Source organism: Setaria italica, chromosome IV (genome assembly GCF_000263155.2).
Source record: "Setaria italica strain Yugu1 chromosome IV, Setaria_italica_v2.0, whole genome shotgun sequence".
Taxonomy (NCBI): domain Eukaryota; kingdom Viridiplantae; phylum Streptophyta; class Magnoliopsida; order Poales; family Poaceae; genus Setaria; species Setaria italica.
Genome location: NC_028453.1, coordinates 7,308,880 through 7,322,395, shown reverse-complemented (window position 1 = coordinate 7,322,395; position 13,516 = coordinate 7,308,880). Strand labels below are relative to the sequence as shown.

Genomic DNA, 13,516 nt, shown 5'->3' with positions numbered 1-13,516 from the left:
GTTTCTTCCTCTGCCACGTGAGTTACCACGGCCTCCTCGACCGCGGTTTGCAGAATTGACTGAGGATTGTGATCCACCATGGAACAAGTTGAGTCAGCGCTCAAAACTTTGAAGCTGAACAAATAGTTCATTGACCAAGATTGATTTAGCACGAGCCAAGACCGCCGAGACAACAGGGTTAAATTCCATGTCAACTATTCCTGTCAGGATGTATTCAACTAGTTCTTCCTCTTCAAGAGCTTTTCCTACAGATGCCATCTCATCTCCAAGCGCTTTCATCTTGCCGACATATTCAGCAATGGACATGGCCCCCTTCTGAGCCGTAGCTAGCGCAATCCGAGTGTTGACTGCTCGTGCGCGAGTTTGAGAAGCATATATCTTCTCAAGGGTGCCCCAGACATCAGCTGCCGTCTTTGCCGTGGCTACCTGCCCAAGTACATCTTTGGACAGAGAAGAAATCAGATAACTCATGAGTTGCTAATCACGTGCCACCCAAGCGGCATACCCTGGATTTGGCACCTTGATGGCCTTGCCATCTTTGCTTTATCATCTAGTTGCACGGGCGGAGCTTGGACCATCCCATCGAGAAAGCCTTCAAGCTGTGCGCCTCTTACAGCCGGAAGGACTTGCACCTTCCATAGAAGGTAGTTGGTCTTCGAGAGTTTCTCTATCACCGGCAAACCAATGGGGCTCGGCATGGAGAAGCCTGAATTGGAGGAACCTGCCTTCTAGATGTTTTGTGGAGGTCAAGCTCTGATTATCATGTAAAGCAACCAGGTAGATTATGGAAGCGTTCTCACCTCCCGGAGGAGGCCGAGTGGTTATATTTATATTAGCCAAGAATCACCCTTGACGTGGTTTACAAGATGCAGTACAACTCTAGATGATCTCTCCAACTCTATCTCCAATATCTCTAATACAAGAGTTTGTTACAGATAATATTCCCTAAGTATTGGATGAGATCTGTCGGTTGTACCTAGGATTCCAATACATGCTTTCTATCTCTAACAAGCGGCAACGGCCGCGCGTGAGCAGCAAGAGCAACAATGGCAACAGCAGTCGCGCGCAGCAAGCCGCCGATGACAATGGCAGCAGCCACGCGCGAGGAGCAAGTGCAATCATGGCAATGGCGGCCGTGCGCCAGCAGCAACCACGACGAAGGCAACGGCAGCGGCGGCCGCGCGCCAGCAGCAAGCACGATGATGGCAACGGCAGCGGCCGTGTGCGAGCAGCAAGCGCGGCGGCAGCAAGATGGCAACAACATCGACGACCAAGCGTGAGCGGCAAGCCTAACGACGGCAACAACGACAGCTGCAAGCGACCGGCGAGTGCGACGAGGCCACAGCGAGGCAACAACAACGGCCATGCAGAGGTTTCTGGAGCAATGTCCATGGTGCCGATGCGGCTGTGCAGCAGCAATTGGCCGTAGGTGAGCCACCTCTTTTCTCTAGGGGTGTGATTGGTTGCTCGCATATACCCGGAACCGAGCTCCCCGCGTGCGAGTAAGGCCTGATTGGTTTCCTGGGCCTTCCGCTGGGCCTGGTTCGCCGGATGCAAAAACACCCTGGGAGCCTGGCTCCCGTGGTGCGGCCGATTCGACCTTCTCCCCAGAGCCAGGCTCCGCGGGTGCGGCGGCACGTGCAAGGCGAGCGCGCGGCGGGCGAAAAAGCTTTGGGCGCGTGCACGCGGGAAGCTTTGGCGCCTTTGCTAGGGTTACCGGGCGATTTCACGCCATTCCGCGGGCATAAATGTCGACCCCGACCCTTCCCCTTCCCCTTCCCTCTCGCGCAGATTTGTTCCTCCACCGGCGGCTCGCAGGTTAGGGTTCCAGCCTTGTCCACTGTCGTTGTTGTTTCGGATCTCTGGAGGCCTGATCTACCACCCCCATGTCTTTGTTTTGGTTCGCAGGTTCGAGTTGTTGACGGATCTGTTGGGCCAGGCAAGTTTTTTTGCATCCTTTGTTCGGATTTCGTCAAAACCGTAACCCTAGGGTACGATGATCCCACTGACCTGTCCTTTTCTTATGTGACACACGCAGTCCCCCACTGGATCTGAGTTCTTCGGTTGTTCCTAGGTACGATTCTTGAGTTGAAGGACCCGATCTGATTTCTTTATGGTTCGTATGTTCTTTTTTGAAGTTTCCGCACCCGATCTAAAATAAGAAGTTGTGTTCTGAGTGATTATTATTTTTGTTTGGTTGCTAGGTTTCCCGATCTGACCCCTCCTCCTCCGGACGCCGCTGATCTGTTTGTGGTTCGGTTGCGGAGCTGAGTTCCCCGTCCTCTGACACGCTGTTCTCCCTGTTGCTGTTGTTGCGGTAAAATATCGTAGCCCTTGCCCCTCTGTGCATGCGCATGGTACCCTAAAACCATGCTGTCGATGGTTAGTAGGTGGTTCAAATGATTGGTACCAATGTTGTTTGATATGTGAGCATACTCTGAGCACACTTGTTCATGATGTTGATGCGTGTATATGGATAGGAGCATGTTTTCCATGTGAATGATATGTTTTTAGATTGGTCTGAGCATTGTTGTTCATGTCAATGATGACTACTATGTTGATCTTATTATTGTTGTCCATGTCACTGATGTTTTACAATAGTCATCTGAGGCATGTTCTCTGCTGTCAGTGATGTTTTCATATATTGACCTAAGCCTTGTTGTCCTTGTCAATGATGTGTTTAGATACTAATCTCAGCCTTGTTGTCCATGCTTGTGATGTTTATACATTTAGATCTGAGCTTCTATTGTCCATGCCAATGATGTTTATACATTTATGTGAGCTTCTGTTGCCCATGCCAGTGATGTGTTTATATGTACTTCTGAGGATCTGTTGCCCATGTCAGTGACCCTTATTTTTGCATGTTATTCATATAGATGGGTCTTGAAGACAAGAGACGCATGCTTATTATTCATGCAGCTGCTCTAGTGGCTGCCATGTATGCATTCTTCCTGAATAGGCTTAGGCTGGCTAAACCCTCACGTCCGCAGATTAGTTATGCCCCCATGAGTGCTATGGACGAGGAAAGGCAAAAAAATTTGGACAGAATATATAACTGTAATGATGTAGAGTGTGTAAACATGCTACGCATGAGAAGAGCCCCTTTCTTTAGGCTATGTAATTTGCTTAGGGGCAGGGACTTGCTTAGAGATACCATACATAGCAGTGTAGAAGAGCAAGTTGCTATGTTTCTCCATGTTGTTGGGCATAACCAAAGGTTTAGAGTTATCCATCAAAGTTGGAGGAGATCTGTAGAGACAGTAAGTAGACATTTCAAAGAGGTGTTGTATGCAATTGGTGAACTTAGGCATGAGATCATTAAGGCTCCATCAACTGAGACACCTCTTAAGATTAGAAACAGCTCAAGATGGTACCCATATTTCAAGGTAACACATTAGTATCCTTATGACAGACATAATGCATAATTCAGTAAAAATTTTGTAGATGATTGTGTTGTTGGGTTTATGTAGGATTGTGTTGGGGCTATAGATGGCACTCACATCTATGCTAGAGTCCCAGCTAAGATGCAATCAGCATTTAGGGGGAGGAAACACTATACAACTCAAAATGTCCTAGCTGCAGTGGACTTTGATTTGAAGTTCACTTATGTGTTGGCTGGCTGGGAGGGTTCTGCACATGATGCCACCATTCTAGCAGATGCACTAGAGAGAGAGGATGGTTTAAGGGTTCCAGAAGGTAATGAAATAAATTAGTTCCTTAAACCTAGTTACAAACTAGTTGACTGTAGGACTAATACATGTTTATAATCTTTCTAGGGAAGTTCTATCTGGTAGATGCTGGATATGCATGCCGTCCTGGATTCCTACCTCCTTACAGGGGTACTAGATATCATCTTAATGAGTTCGGTGGTAGAAATTACCCAACCAATCCAAGGGAGCTGTTCAATTTGAGGCATTCTAGTCTGCGTGTTACGGTTGAAAGGGCTTTTGGGGCTTTAAAAAATAGATTTCGCATTATTGACAACAAACCTTTTCATCCATTCAAGACACAAGTGAAGTTGGTCCTTGCTTGTTGCATCTTGCATAATTGGATTCTGGGGCATGGACCTGATGAGGTTATTCCTCTTGAGTCCACATGGGAGCCTAATTCTGTTAATGGACATGGGGTCCCTGTTGATGACAATGCAGCTCGGGCTTCTGTTAGAGATGAATGGGCTAATGAAATGTGGGCTAGTAGGGGTAATGCACATTTGTAGACATTGGATAACTTTGCTACTGTGTTGTAATGTTCTGTTCCCTTTGTACCTTGAAACATTGGACAACTGGTCTATGATGTTATGTTATTCCTGTTTCTTTCTCACATTGAGGCTTGGGCAACAATGCTATGATGATCTGTTATTCCTCTTTCTATCTCACTTTGAGGCTTGGACAACAATGCTATGATGTTTCTGTTATTCCTCTTTCTTTCTCACTTTGAGGCTTGGACAACAATGCTATGATGATATTTTTTTCTGTTTCTTTCTCAAATTGAGGCTTGGACCACAATGCTATGATGACCTGTTATTCCTGTTTCTTCCTTACTTTGAGTCTTGGACAAGTGTGCTATGATGATATATGCATTCTGTTAGTTATCCATGAGGCTTTGGGCTATATGCAATGATGATCTGTTATTCCTGGTAGTTGTCCATGAGGCTTTGGGCTATATGCAATGATGATCTGTTATTCCTGGTAGTTGTCCATGAGGCTTTGGGCTATATGCAATGATGATCTGTTATTCCTGTTAGTTATCCATGAGGCTTTGGGCTATATGCAATGATGATCTGTTATTCTTGTTAGTTATCCATGAGGCTTTGGGCTATATGCAATGATAATATGTTATTCCTGTTAGTTATCCATGAGGCTTTGGGCTACATACAATGATGATATGTTATTATTGTTTGTATATGCATTGTTCTATACTTATTGCGCATACATAAGGCTGTGGGTTGTATGCAATGATGTTTTACTAGTTCCTGAGGCAATGGGCAACATGCAATGATGTTTACTAGGACATGGCACAAGTGAATGGTCAGTTTGACCTGTTGGAGGAACTTGAGGCTGCTGAGGTTGCTGCCCAAGCTGCCATCCATGCTGCTGGCCAGGCTGCCGCAGCTGCTGCTGGCCAGGCTGCAGCTCAACCTGCTGCCCAGGCTGCACCTGAAGTTGGTGCCCAGGCTGCCGCAACTGCTGGAGGCCTGGCTGCAGGTGTTGGTGGTGCTGGGCAGCAACCCAGGGCTGCTATGAGGTGGACTAATGTGATGTCTGCATTTGTGCTTCGCCGGTTCTGTCAACTGATCTCTACTGGTGTCAGAACTGACAAGGGGTTCAAGGAAGTGCACTTGAACCAAGTTGCCAAGAGTGTGGTTGAGTTCTCAGGGCTTGAGGTCACAGGGACTCAGGTCTACAACCATTTGAGGAAGTGGAGACAGAGGTGGGTCAGGGTGATCAAGCTGAGAGAGCTGAGTAGTGCACTGTGGGATGATGACAACTTCATGATCACTTTGGAGGATGACCACTACAAGGGCCATGTGCAGGTAATGATCTGTCCTTATTTTTTAACTACTACTATATATGCATTATCTGACCATATGTTGTTTGCATTTCAGGCACACCCAAAGGATGCTGAACTGTTGAACAAGCCCATTGAGAACTACCAGCAGATAGAGGTGATCTTTGGGAATGGGTTGGCAACAGGGAAATATGCTATGGGATCCAGTGAACCTTTGGGGTCCCCTTCTGACTTTGCAGATTCAGAGAATGACCACATTAAGCTGGATGATATGGCAGGGAAGGGTCAAGCTGCTGGTCCTCTTGGTTCAGAAGGAGGGAACAAGAGGAAGAGGTCCATGCTTAGTGAGGGGGACATTTTGGTGATGCAAGGGATGACTGATGCTGTGAACAATGTTGCCAATGCCATTATTCAGACCAAGGTAGAGGATGTGCACCCTGATCTCTATGATGCTATCATGTTCATGCCTGGTTTCACTGATGAAGAACTGATGGCTGCCTATGAACACCTTCTTGGCAACAAGGCTCATGGTACTGCTTTTGTCAAGATGAATAATTCTCACAGGGTGCTGTGGTTGAACACCTACTTGGCAAAGCACTTCTACATGCACTGAGGCTCTAGTGCAGAGACCTACTTTTGTGCAGTGACTATTCTTTTGTGCAGTGACTGCTGATCAGATGGTGGCTTCTTTTTGTGCATGAGCCTCCTGGTCCACTCCTTCATTCTTTTATGCAGTCAGGCTGACCCTGTTCTATTGGTAGCCTCCTGGTAGATGATTTGTGACTGAACAATGATTCCTCAGATGTGATGACTGTCTGACTGGTGATGACTGAGCATATGCCCATTGCCTATGATGGTGCTGTGTTGATTCTGAGCATATGCCATTGCCTATGATGTTGTTGTTGCTTTATTGTTATTTTGATTCTGAGCATATGCTTGTTGCCTATGATGGTGCTGTGTTGATTCTGAGCATATGCCCATTGCCTATGAGGTTGCTGTTGAGTTGTTGTTATTTTCATTCTGAGCATATGCCAATTGCCTATGATGGTGCTCTAGTGGCTGCCCTTGCTTTGTTGCTTTCATGTCATGCCATATGCCCAACTTTGTGCAGGTACTTGTGCTGCCTTGTCAATGTTGCTGCTGTTTTGATGTTGCATAGCTTCTGTTGTCCTCATGACTGTCATTTTGGTACCTACTTGCATATAATTCAGAATTTGAGGTCATTGGCCTTTTATCATGATCAGTACATTCCTGATTCAGTCATTTATCTCAATTATGTCCTAAATCATGTCATTTTGCAATATTATTTCATCTAATGCATAACCTGTGCTACATTCTGGTCATTTTCCTATTTCCTTTAATCTGGTCCACAATCTGCGCAATAGCCCTTTGCTAAATGATCTCTCATGTTAGTTAACAGAAGTGGAGCACTTCTTGTCAGGTTATTTGTTAGCCCAATTATACTGTGTTCTGTGCTAATTTCTGTCATTTTCCTATTTCATTTAATCTTGTCCTGTAGCTGAGCATTAGCCCTTTGCCAATGATTTGCCATTTCTGTTATCTCAAATTGAGCACTTGTTGTCAGGTTATTTGTAAGGCCAATGCTACTTTGATCTGTGCTAATTTCTGTCATTTAGCTACTTCCTTTAACGTGCTCCTGAATCTGTGCATTAGCCCTTTGCCAATGATCTTTCATTTATGTTTTCTGAAATTTAGCACTTGTTGTCACTACTATTTGTAAGTACAATTGGACTTTGTAGAGTGCTAATTGCTGGTCATTTTGCTACTTCCTTTAACCTGTACCTGAATCTGAGCATGAGCCCTTTGCCAATGATCTGTCATTATTTTTTCTGAAATTTAGCACTTGTTGTCACTACTATTTGTAAGTACAATTGGACTTTGTAGAGTGCTAATTGCTGTCATTTTGCTACTTCCTTTAACCTCTACCTGAATCTGAGCATGAGCTCTTTGCCAATGATCTGTCAATATTTTTTCTGAAATTTAGCACTTGTTGTCACTACTATTTGTAAGTACAATTGGACTTTGTAGAGTGCTAATTGCTGTCATTTTGCTACTTCCTTTAACCTGTACCTGAATCTGAGCATGAGCCCTTTGCCAATGATCTGTCATTATTTTTTCTAAAATTTAGCACTTGTCAGGTTATTTGGTGGTACAATTGGACTTTGTTCTGTGCTAATTGCTGTCATTTACCTACTTCCTCTAACCTATTCCTGAATCTGATCAGTAGCCCTTTGCCAATGATCTGTCATTTATGTTTTTTGAAATTTAGCACTTGTTGTCAGGTTATTTGTAAGTACAATTGGACTTTGTTCTGTGCTAATTGCTGTCATTTAGCTACTTCCTCTAACCTATTCCTGAATCTGAGCATTAGCCCTTTGCCAATGATGTGTCATTTTTTTTTTCTGAAATTGAGCACTTGTCAGGTTATTTGGTGGTACAATTCGACTTTGTGCTGTGCTAATTGCTGTCATGTAGCTACTTCCTTTAACCTGTTCCTGAATCTGAGCATTAGCCCTTTGCCAATGATCTGTCATTTTTGTTCTCTGAAATTTAGCACTTGTTGTCAGGTTATTTGTAAGGCCAATGATACTTTGTTTTGTCCATTTTGTAGAACACATGGCGTGGTACGTTGTCACTGTTGGTCGTCACACTGGAGTCTACTGCAGTTGGGAGGCTTGCCATGATCAAGTGAATGGATTCAAGGGAGCATGCTACAAGAAGTACAAGACCAAAGACGAAGCGATGGAAGCTTTTCATGGTGCCAAATTTCAACCTACTGAGCTACCGGCGCAACCTCGACCTATTATCAACAATGCCTAATGGGACTGTAAATATATGTTCATGTTGTTAGAGGCTTTAATTATCTTAGTTCAAGCTGTAATAATTGTGGTTTTAGTTTCAAAGTCTAAGTAATTTTAGTTTAGTTACAAACTCTACTTTCCTCATAAACTATGTTCAGCTAGGTAACTTCACCTCCTCAATGCAAGTGGTGATTCGAACTGCCTCTATGCGACCAACCAAACAGCGTCTCTTTTTTGAATTTTAGATTCGTACATGCAACCAATCACCGTATCTTCGCAGCCTGGTTTAACTCAAACGATAACCAAACACGACCCCATTGCATCCCCAGATCCTAGTTCCGGCCGGCCAGGTTCTCTGGTGCGAGCCAAGCTCCTCAGGGAAGATAACCAATCACACCCTAGGTGCTTTGGTACCTGGAACCAGCTGACCCACCCAATCCAATACTATCTGATCCGTCTAAATTAATCACTAAATGGGTGGATCAAAAACCCACCCAAATGCGTGTAAAACCACCCATGCACAGGCCTTACTTGTGGGTTGCCGGATCCACGTGGGGTGGACTTCGAGTTCGGTCGCGAGTGCCGGTTGTCGGGGTGTGGGTGGGCTTGTTGTTTTTGGCTCCTGCCTTCAGGTCGTGAGCGCGTGAGGCGGACGGCTGGACCGGGTCTCGCAGCACGCTGCCCGGCGCCTGCGTTTCACCATGCGGTCTCGGCACGCTGCCGCGACTGCAAGTGGCAGCTGAATAGCTGACGGGTGTTTGGTTCTTTAGGATCTCCTAAAATTCATATCACATCAAATATTCGGATGTTAATTAAGAGGACTAAATATGATCGGGGAAATGATTTCATACTGATTGGCAGCTGCACAGGGCCCACTCGCTGGTGCTCGCACGCCGATGCTGCGACACCTTTACAGCGAACATCTTTTTCCTTCCCTTCCTCTCTCTTCCTTCCTTATCTATTCCTTCTTCCTCTGCCGCCGTTCTTCTTCCTCACGACTACGCCGCTGCCCCTGCCACTGCCCCAACAGTCCGCCTCCCTCGCAGCCGACGGCGCCACCCACGGTGCCGCGGCTACCCACCGTGCTCCCGCTGGCTGCTCCCACCGCCCGCGGCTGCCGCCGACCTCGCCGCCGACCCACCAACCTCACCCGCCGCCTCCACCCCGCCCTTCCAAACAACTCCGGCATCCTCCGCCCCCGCCGCCAGCACAGCCTACCGGTTATCCTGCCCCGACCCCAGCTGGCGGCGCCCTCGCCGCCCAACAACCCGCCACCGCCACCGGTCGACCGCTGGCCCCAAGCTCTCCTCTAAGTCCGGCGGCCACAGACCAATCTCGGCAACCCCCAACCCCGAAAACCCTAACCTCTATCTTTTTCTTCTCCGGCTGCGAGCGACGTTGTCTCTCTTCTTCTCCTCCAGTTGTGAGCGGCGTTGCGCTCTTCCGATAACGTAATCTCTTCGGTCGCTGCTAACAGGTAGCGGCGCACGCGCGCTCTATAAGGTTTTCAGCTGCACAGCCTTCGTCATGATACGCTGACATCAAGAATCGCAAACATGAAAAAAGAAAAATGAGTTCTGCAAAATAGAACAGCATGTGTGCGTCCGTACATGGCTACGTGGTTCTCTTCTGTTCATGCACGGACGCACCCACAGCCCGGTGGGAAGTTGGTGCCGTGGAGACATCAAGAAGGAAGCCGATCAAGAACGAGCCGTGCCAAGTTCTTGCTTTTGACCTCCACGAGTGCTACCAAAATTCTTTTTTTTTCGAAAACAGCTACCAAAATTCTTGCATGTTTGGATTGGAGCCCAAGCAGTCGTACCAAAATTCCAGCCGTACTAGCCGGTACACCCCAGGTAAGCTCAAATAATTGATGAATTCGTTAAGAGATGCTGATCATATTGCTCGTCACCAACCGTACAATTAGCCCGTACTCGCACTTTTTTTTCAAGAGAACATGTCTAGAGCATGTGTTTCATTAAGAGGGAGAAAAAATACAACGACCAAGCATTACCATGCATCAGTCAGATCGTCCAGTTCGTAATTAACGGCCAGCCAACCCGAAGCAACAAGACGGCGTCCCATCGCAGTACACCACTGCACAGCCACACATCATGGACCTATGCCATCTGATCATGATGCTCATCAGCTATGCTTCGAAATTTGAATTTTGCATGCTTTTTTCCCCATGTGCAGCCATCGCGGTGTGCGACCTACTCCGGACACCTGGACGGTCGCGGACGCCAAAACCCCGGTGCCCAACGCCCCGAGCCCATCAAACCTGACGTGCGCCGCCTGCTCGCCGCCGCCCAGCCACCAGACGCCACGATCGCACCATGTCCTCTCCATGACTCCACTCCACCCCGTTTATATGCACCTCCGCTCCCCGCGCGCCAGCGACTCCGTCCAATAAGCACAACCCGCCCAGCGCCCACCCACCACTGCATGACTGCCACATGACGACGCCTCGCCACCATGCCGCGCCGCCGCCGCTACTCGCCGCGCTCATCCTACTACTACTGCTCGTCGGGCCCGCCGCCGCGCAGGGGCCGTCGCGGGACAAGGACAACGGCGGCGGAGGAGGCGGAGGGTACAGCAGGCAGACGCAGCCGCCGGGGTTCAGCGCGCCCATGGTTGTGCTCCTCGTGGCGCTCATCGCGGCCTTCTTCTTCATCGGCTTCTTCTCCGTGTACATGCGGCGGTGCGGGCGGGGCGCCTCCTCGGGCGGCCCGGCCATCCCAGCCTCCGCGCTGCTCGCGCTGTCGCGGCAGGAGGAGCGGAACCGGCAGCGCGGGCTCGACCCCACCGTGGTCGCGTCGTTCCCGACCATGAGGTACGCGGAGGCCAAGGAGCTCCGGGTCGGGGGCAAGGACGCCGCGCTCGAGTGCGCGGTCTGCCTCAGCGAGTTCGAGGACGACGAGGAGCTCCGGCTGCTGCCCCGGTGCAGCCACGCCTTCCATCCGGACTGCATCGGCGAGTGGCTCGCCGGCCACGTCACCTGCCCCGTCTGCCGGTGCAGCCTCGACCCCCAGGAGCTCGCCGCGGCCGAGGCGAACAGCTCCGGCGAGCTGGCTGGGGAGGACCAGCAGGCGGATTCGGTGGCTATCGACGTGAGCTGCGACGGCGCCGAGGAGGAGGACAGGAGGAGGGAGGAGGCGATGGAGCTGGAGCGGATCGGGAGCCAGCGCCGCGCGGTGCGGTCGCGGTCGGGGCGGCCGCCGCTGCCGCCGCCGCTCGTCCCGCGGTCGCACTCCACGGGCCACTCCCTCGCCACGCGCCTCGACGGTGACCTCGAGCGCTTCACGCTGCGGCTGCCGGAGCACGTGCGCAGGGAGATGGTCGCCGCTGGCGAGGAGAGCCTGCGCCGCACGGGGCCGGCGGAGCGGGACCGGGACCGGGACGGCAGCGCCGGCGCCGCCCGAAGCGCGCGGCTCGGGCGGTCGGACCGGTGGCCGTCGTTCATCGCGCGGACGCTCTCGTCAAGGGTCCCGTTCTGGTCCGCGTCGAGGAGGGTGCCGGTGCCCGACGCGGGGGAGCCCGCCGTGGCGGCAGGGACGACGACGGAAGCGTCCCCGAGGACCACCAAGCGTGAGAAAACGGCCAACGCGGCGGACGGCGGCGCCGTGACCCCGCCCAAGGGGAGCGTCCGCTTCGACTGCCTCGGCGGCGCCGCCACTGCCGTCTCCGGCGCGAGGGTCGGCGCCGCGGCCGGCGACAGCGAGACCGAGGACGACGACGAGGAGAAGGCGATCGCCCGGCAGCGGCAGGCCTGATTCGCGCCACGCATCGCGCGCGTGTGTTCGTCGATCCACACCACTGACTACGGCGAGACGGCGACGCACGTCGCACGGACGCGGCACATGGTAGCGTATCAATGCGCGGCGAGGCGAGGCGCCGCGGACTATCCATGGCCATGTGATCCACGAGACGAAGCTGCTCGCGCGCAAATGTGAACGCGCCGCGGGAACGACGACTCCGTTCCGTTGGAAACGGTTTCATTTTCCAGTTTTTACTCTTCTGCGTGCTGTAGTACTTTAGAAAAATGAGAATGCGAATACGAGACGTAGAGGAGTTCTTGATTATTCTTTTCCGTTGCCGTTGAAAAATGGGGCGAAGTCGTTGTAAAGATAGGAGCTGAAGTTAGGCTTGGTAAGCTGAGAAAGTATTCAGTTCAAGAAGATTCAAAAGGTTTACGAAGTAAGTGTTGACTGATTACTGAGTCTTTTCTTCCACACTGGCCCATAGTTTATATTGCCTTCCGACGGGGATGGTCAGAAAACCAGCAGAGAACAGTGCCATATCAAATGGTAAGAGCTTGCCCTGCCTCTATCTCACTTCGAAATGCTTTTTTCTTTTCTGTATCCCGTGAAAACAATTACTCCCTCCATTTCAAATTATATGTCATTTTGCTTTTTCTAGATACATACATATTATTATGCATTTAGATTACATATTATTATGCATCTATATCTAAATGCATAATAAAATTTATAAATTTAATAAATCTAAAATGATCTATAATTTGGGATCGAGGGAGTAGATTCGTGTGAATTTCAATTTCAATCATCGTGACACCGGCGCGACGGAGGGATGTGTACTCCACGGCAGAAGGTACCGTGCCGACGCACAGCCTAATCAATTCCTGTGTCCACGCTCCTGCAGTGCTAGTTTGACTTCAACCTTCTAGATGCGCTCCACTGGACGATTAAGGGTGCGTTTGGTTGGGAGACAATGTAGAACGGGACGATCCCGTTCCAGTTTTTCGGGATGGGATGATCCCATTTCTTGTTTGGTTGAATGGGATGGGATGATCCTATTTTTTGTTTGGTTGGAGAGATCGCTATAGACGGGACAAGCACCGTTTTCTTCTCCTGTTAACACCGTTCGTGGGACCCACCTGTCATACTAACAGGTATTTTCTTCCTCCACCGGCCGGCCACGGTGGAGCTCGCGCCCGCCGGCCGCCGGCCGCGCCCGCTAGCCGGCGCCCGCCCGCGCCCGCCGGCCGCGCCCGTTCGCCCGCCGGCCGCCGCCCGCGCCCGCTCGCCAACCGCCGCTCGCGCCCGCTCGCCCGCCGGCCGCCACCCGCGCCCACCCGCGCCCGCTCGCTCGCCGGCCGCGCCCGCTCGCCCGCCAGACGCCGCCCGCTCGCCCGCCCGCGCCCGCTCGACCGCCGGCCGTCGCCC

The 13,516-nt window shown here is 50.5% G+C and overlaps 1 protein-coding gene across 1 annotated transcript; it reads left to right on the top strand.

Moving 5' to 3' along the window:
- The first annotated feature begins 10,747 nt into the window (after positions 1 to 10,747).
- On the top strand, positions 10,748 to 12,526 carry LOC101761746 (RING-H2 finger protein ATL32). Its single transcript, XM_004964894.3, has one exon. The coding sequence runs from the start codon at positions 10,787 to 10,789 to the stop codon at positions 12,101 to 12,103; it is 1,317 nt and encodes a 438-aa protein (XP_004964951.1). The 5' UTR covers positions 10,748 to 10,786; the 3' UTR covers positions 12,104 to 12,526.
- Positions 12,527 to 13,516: the final 990 nt, after the last annotated feature.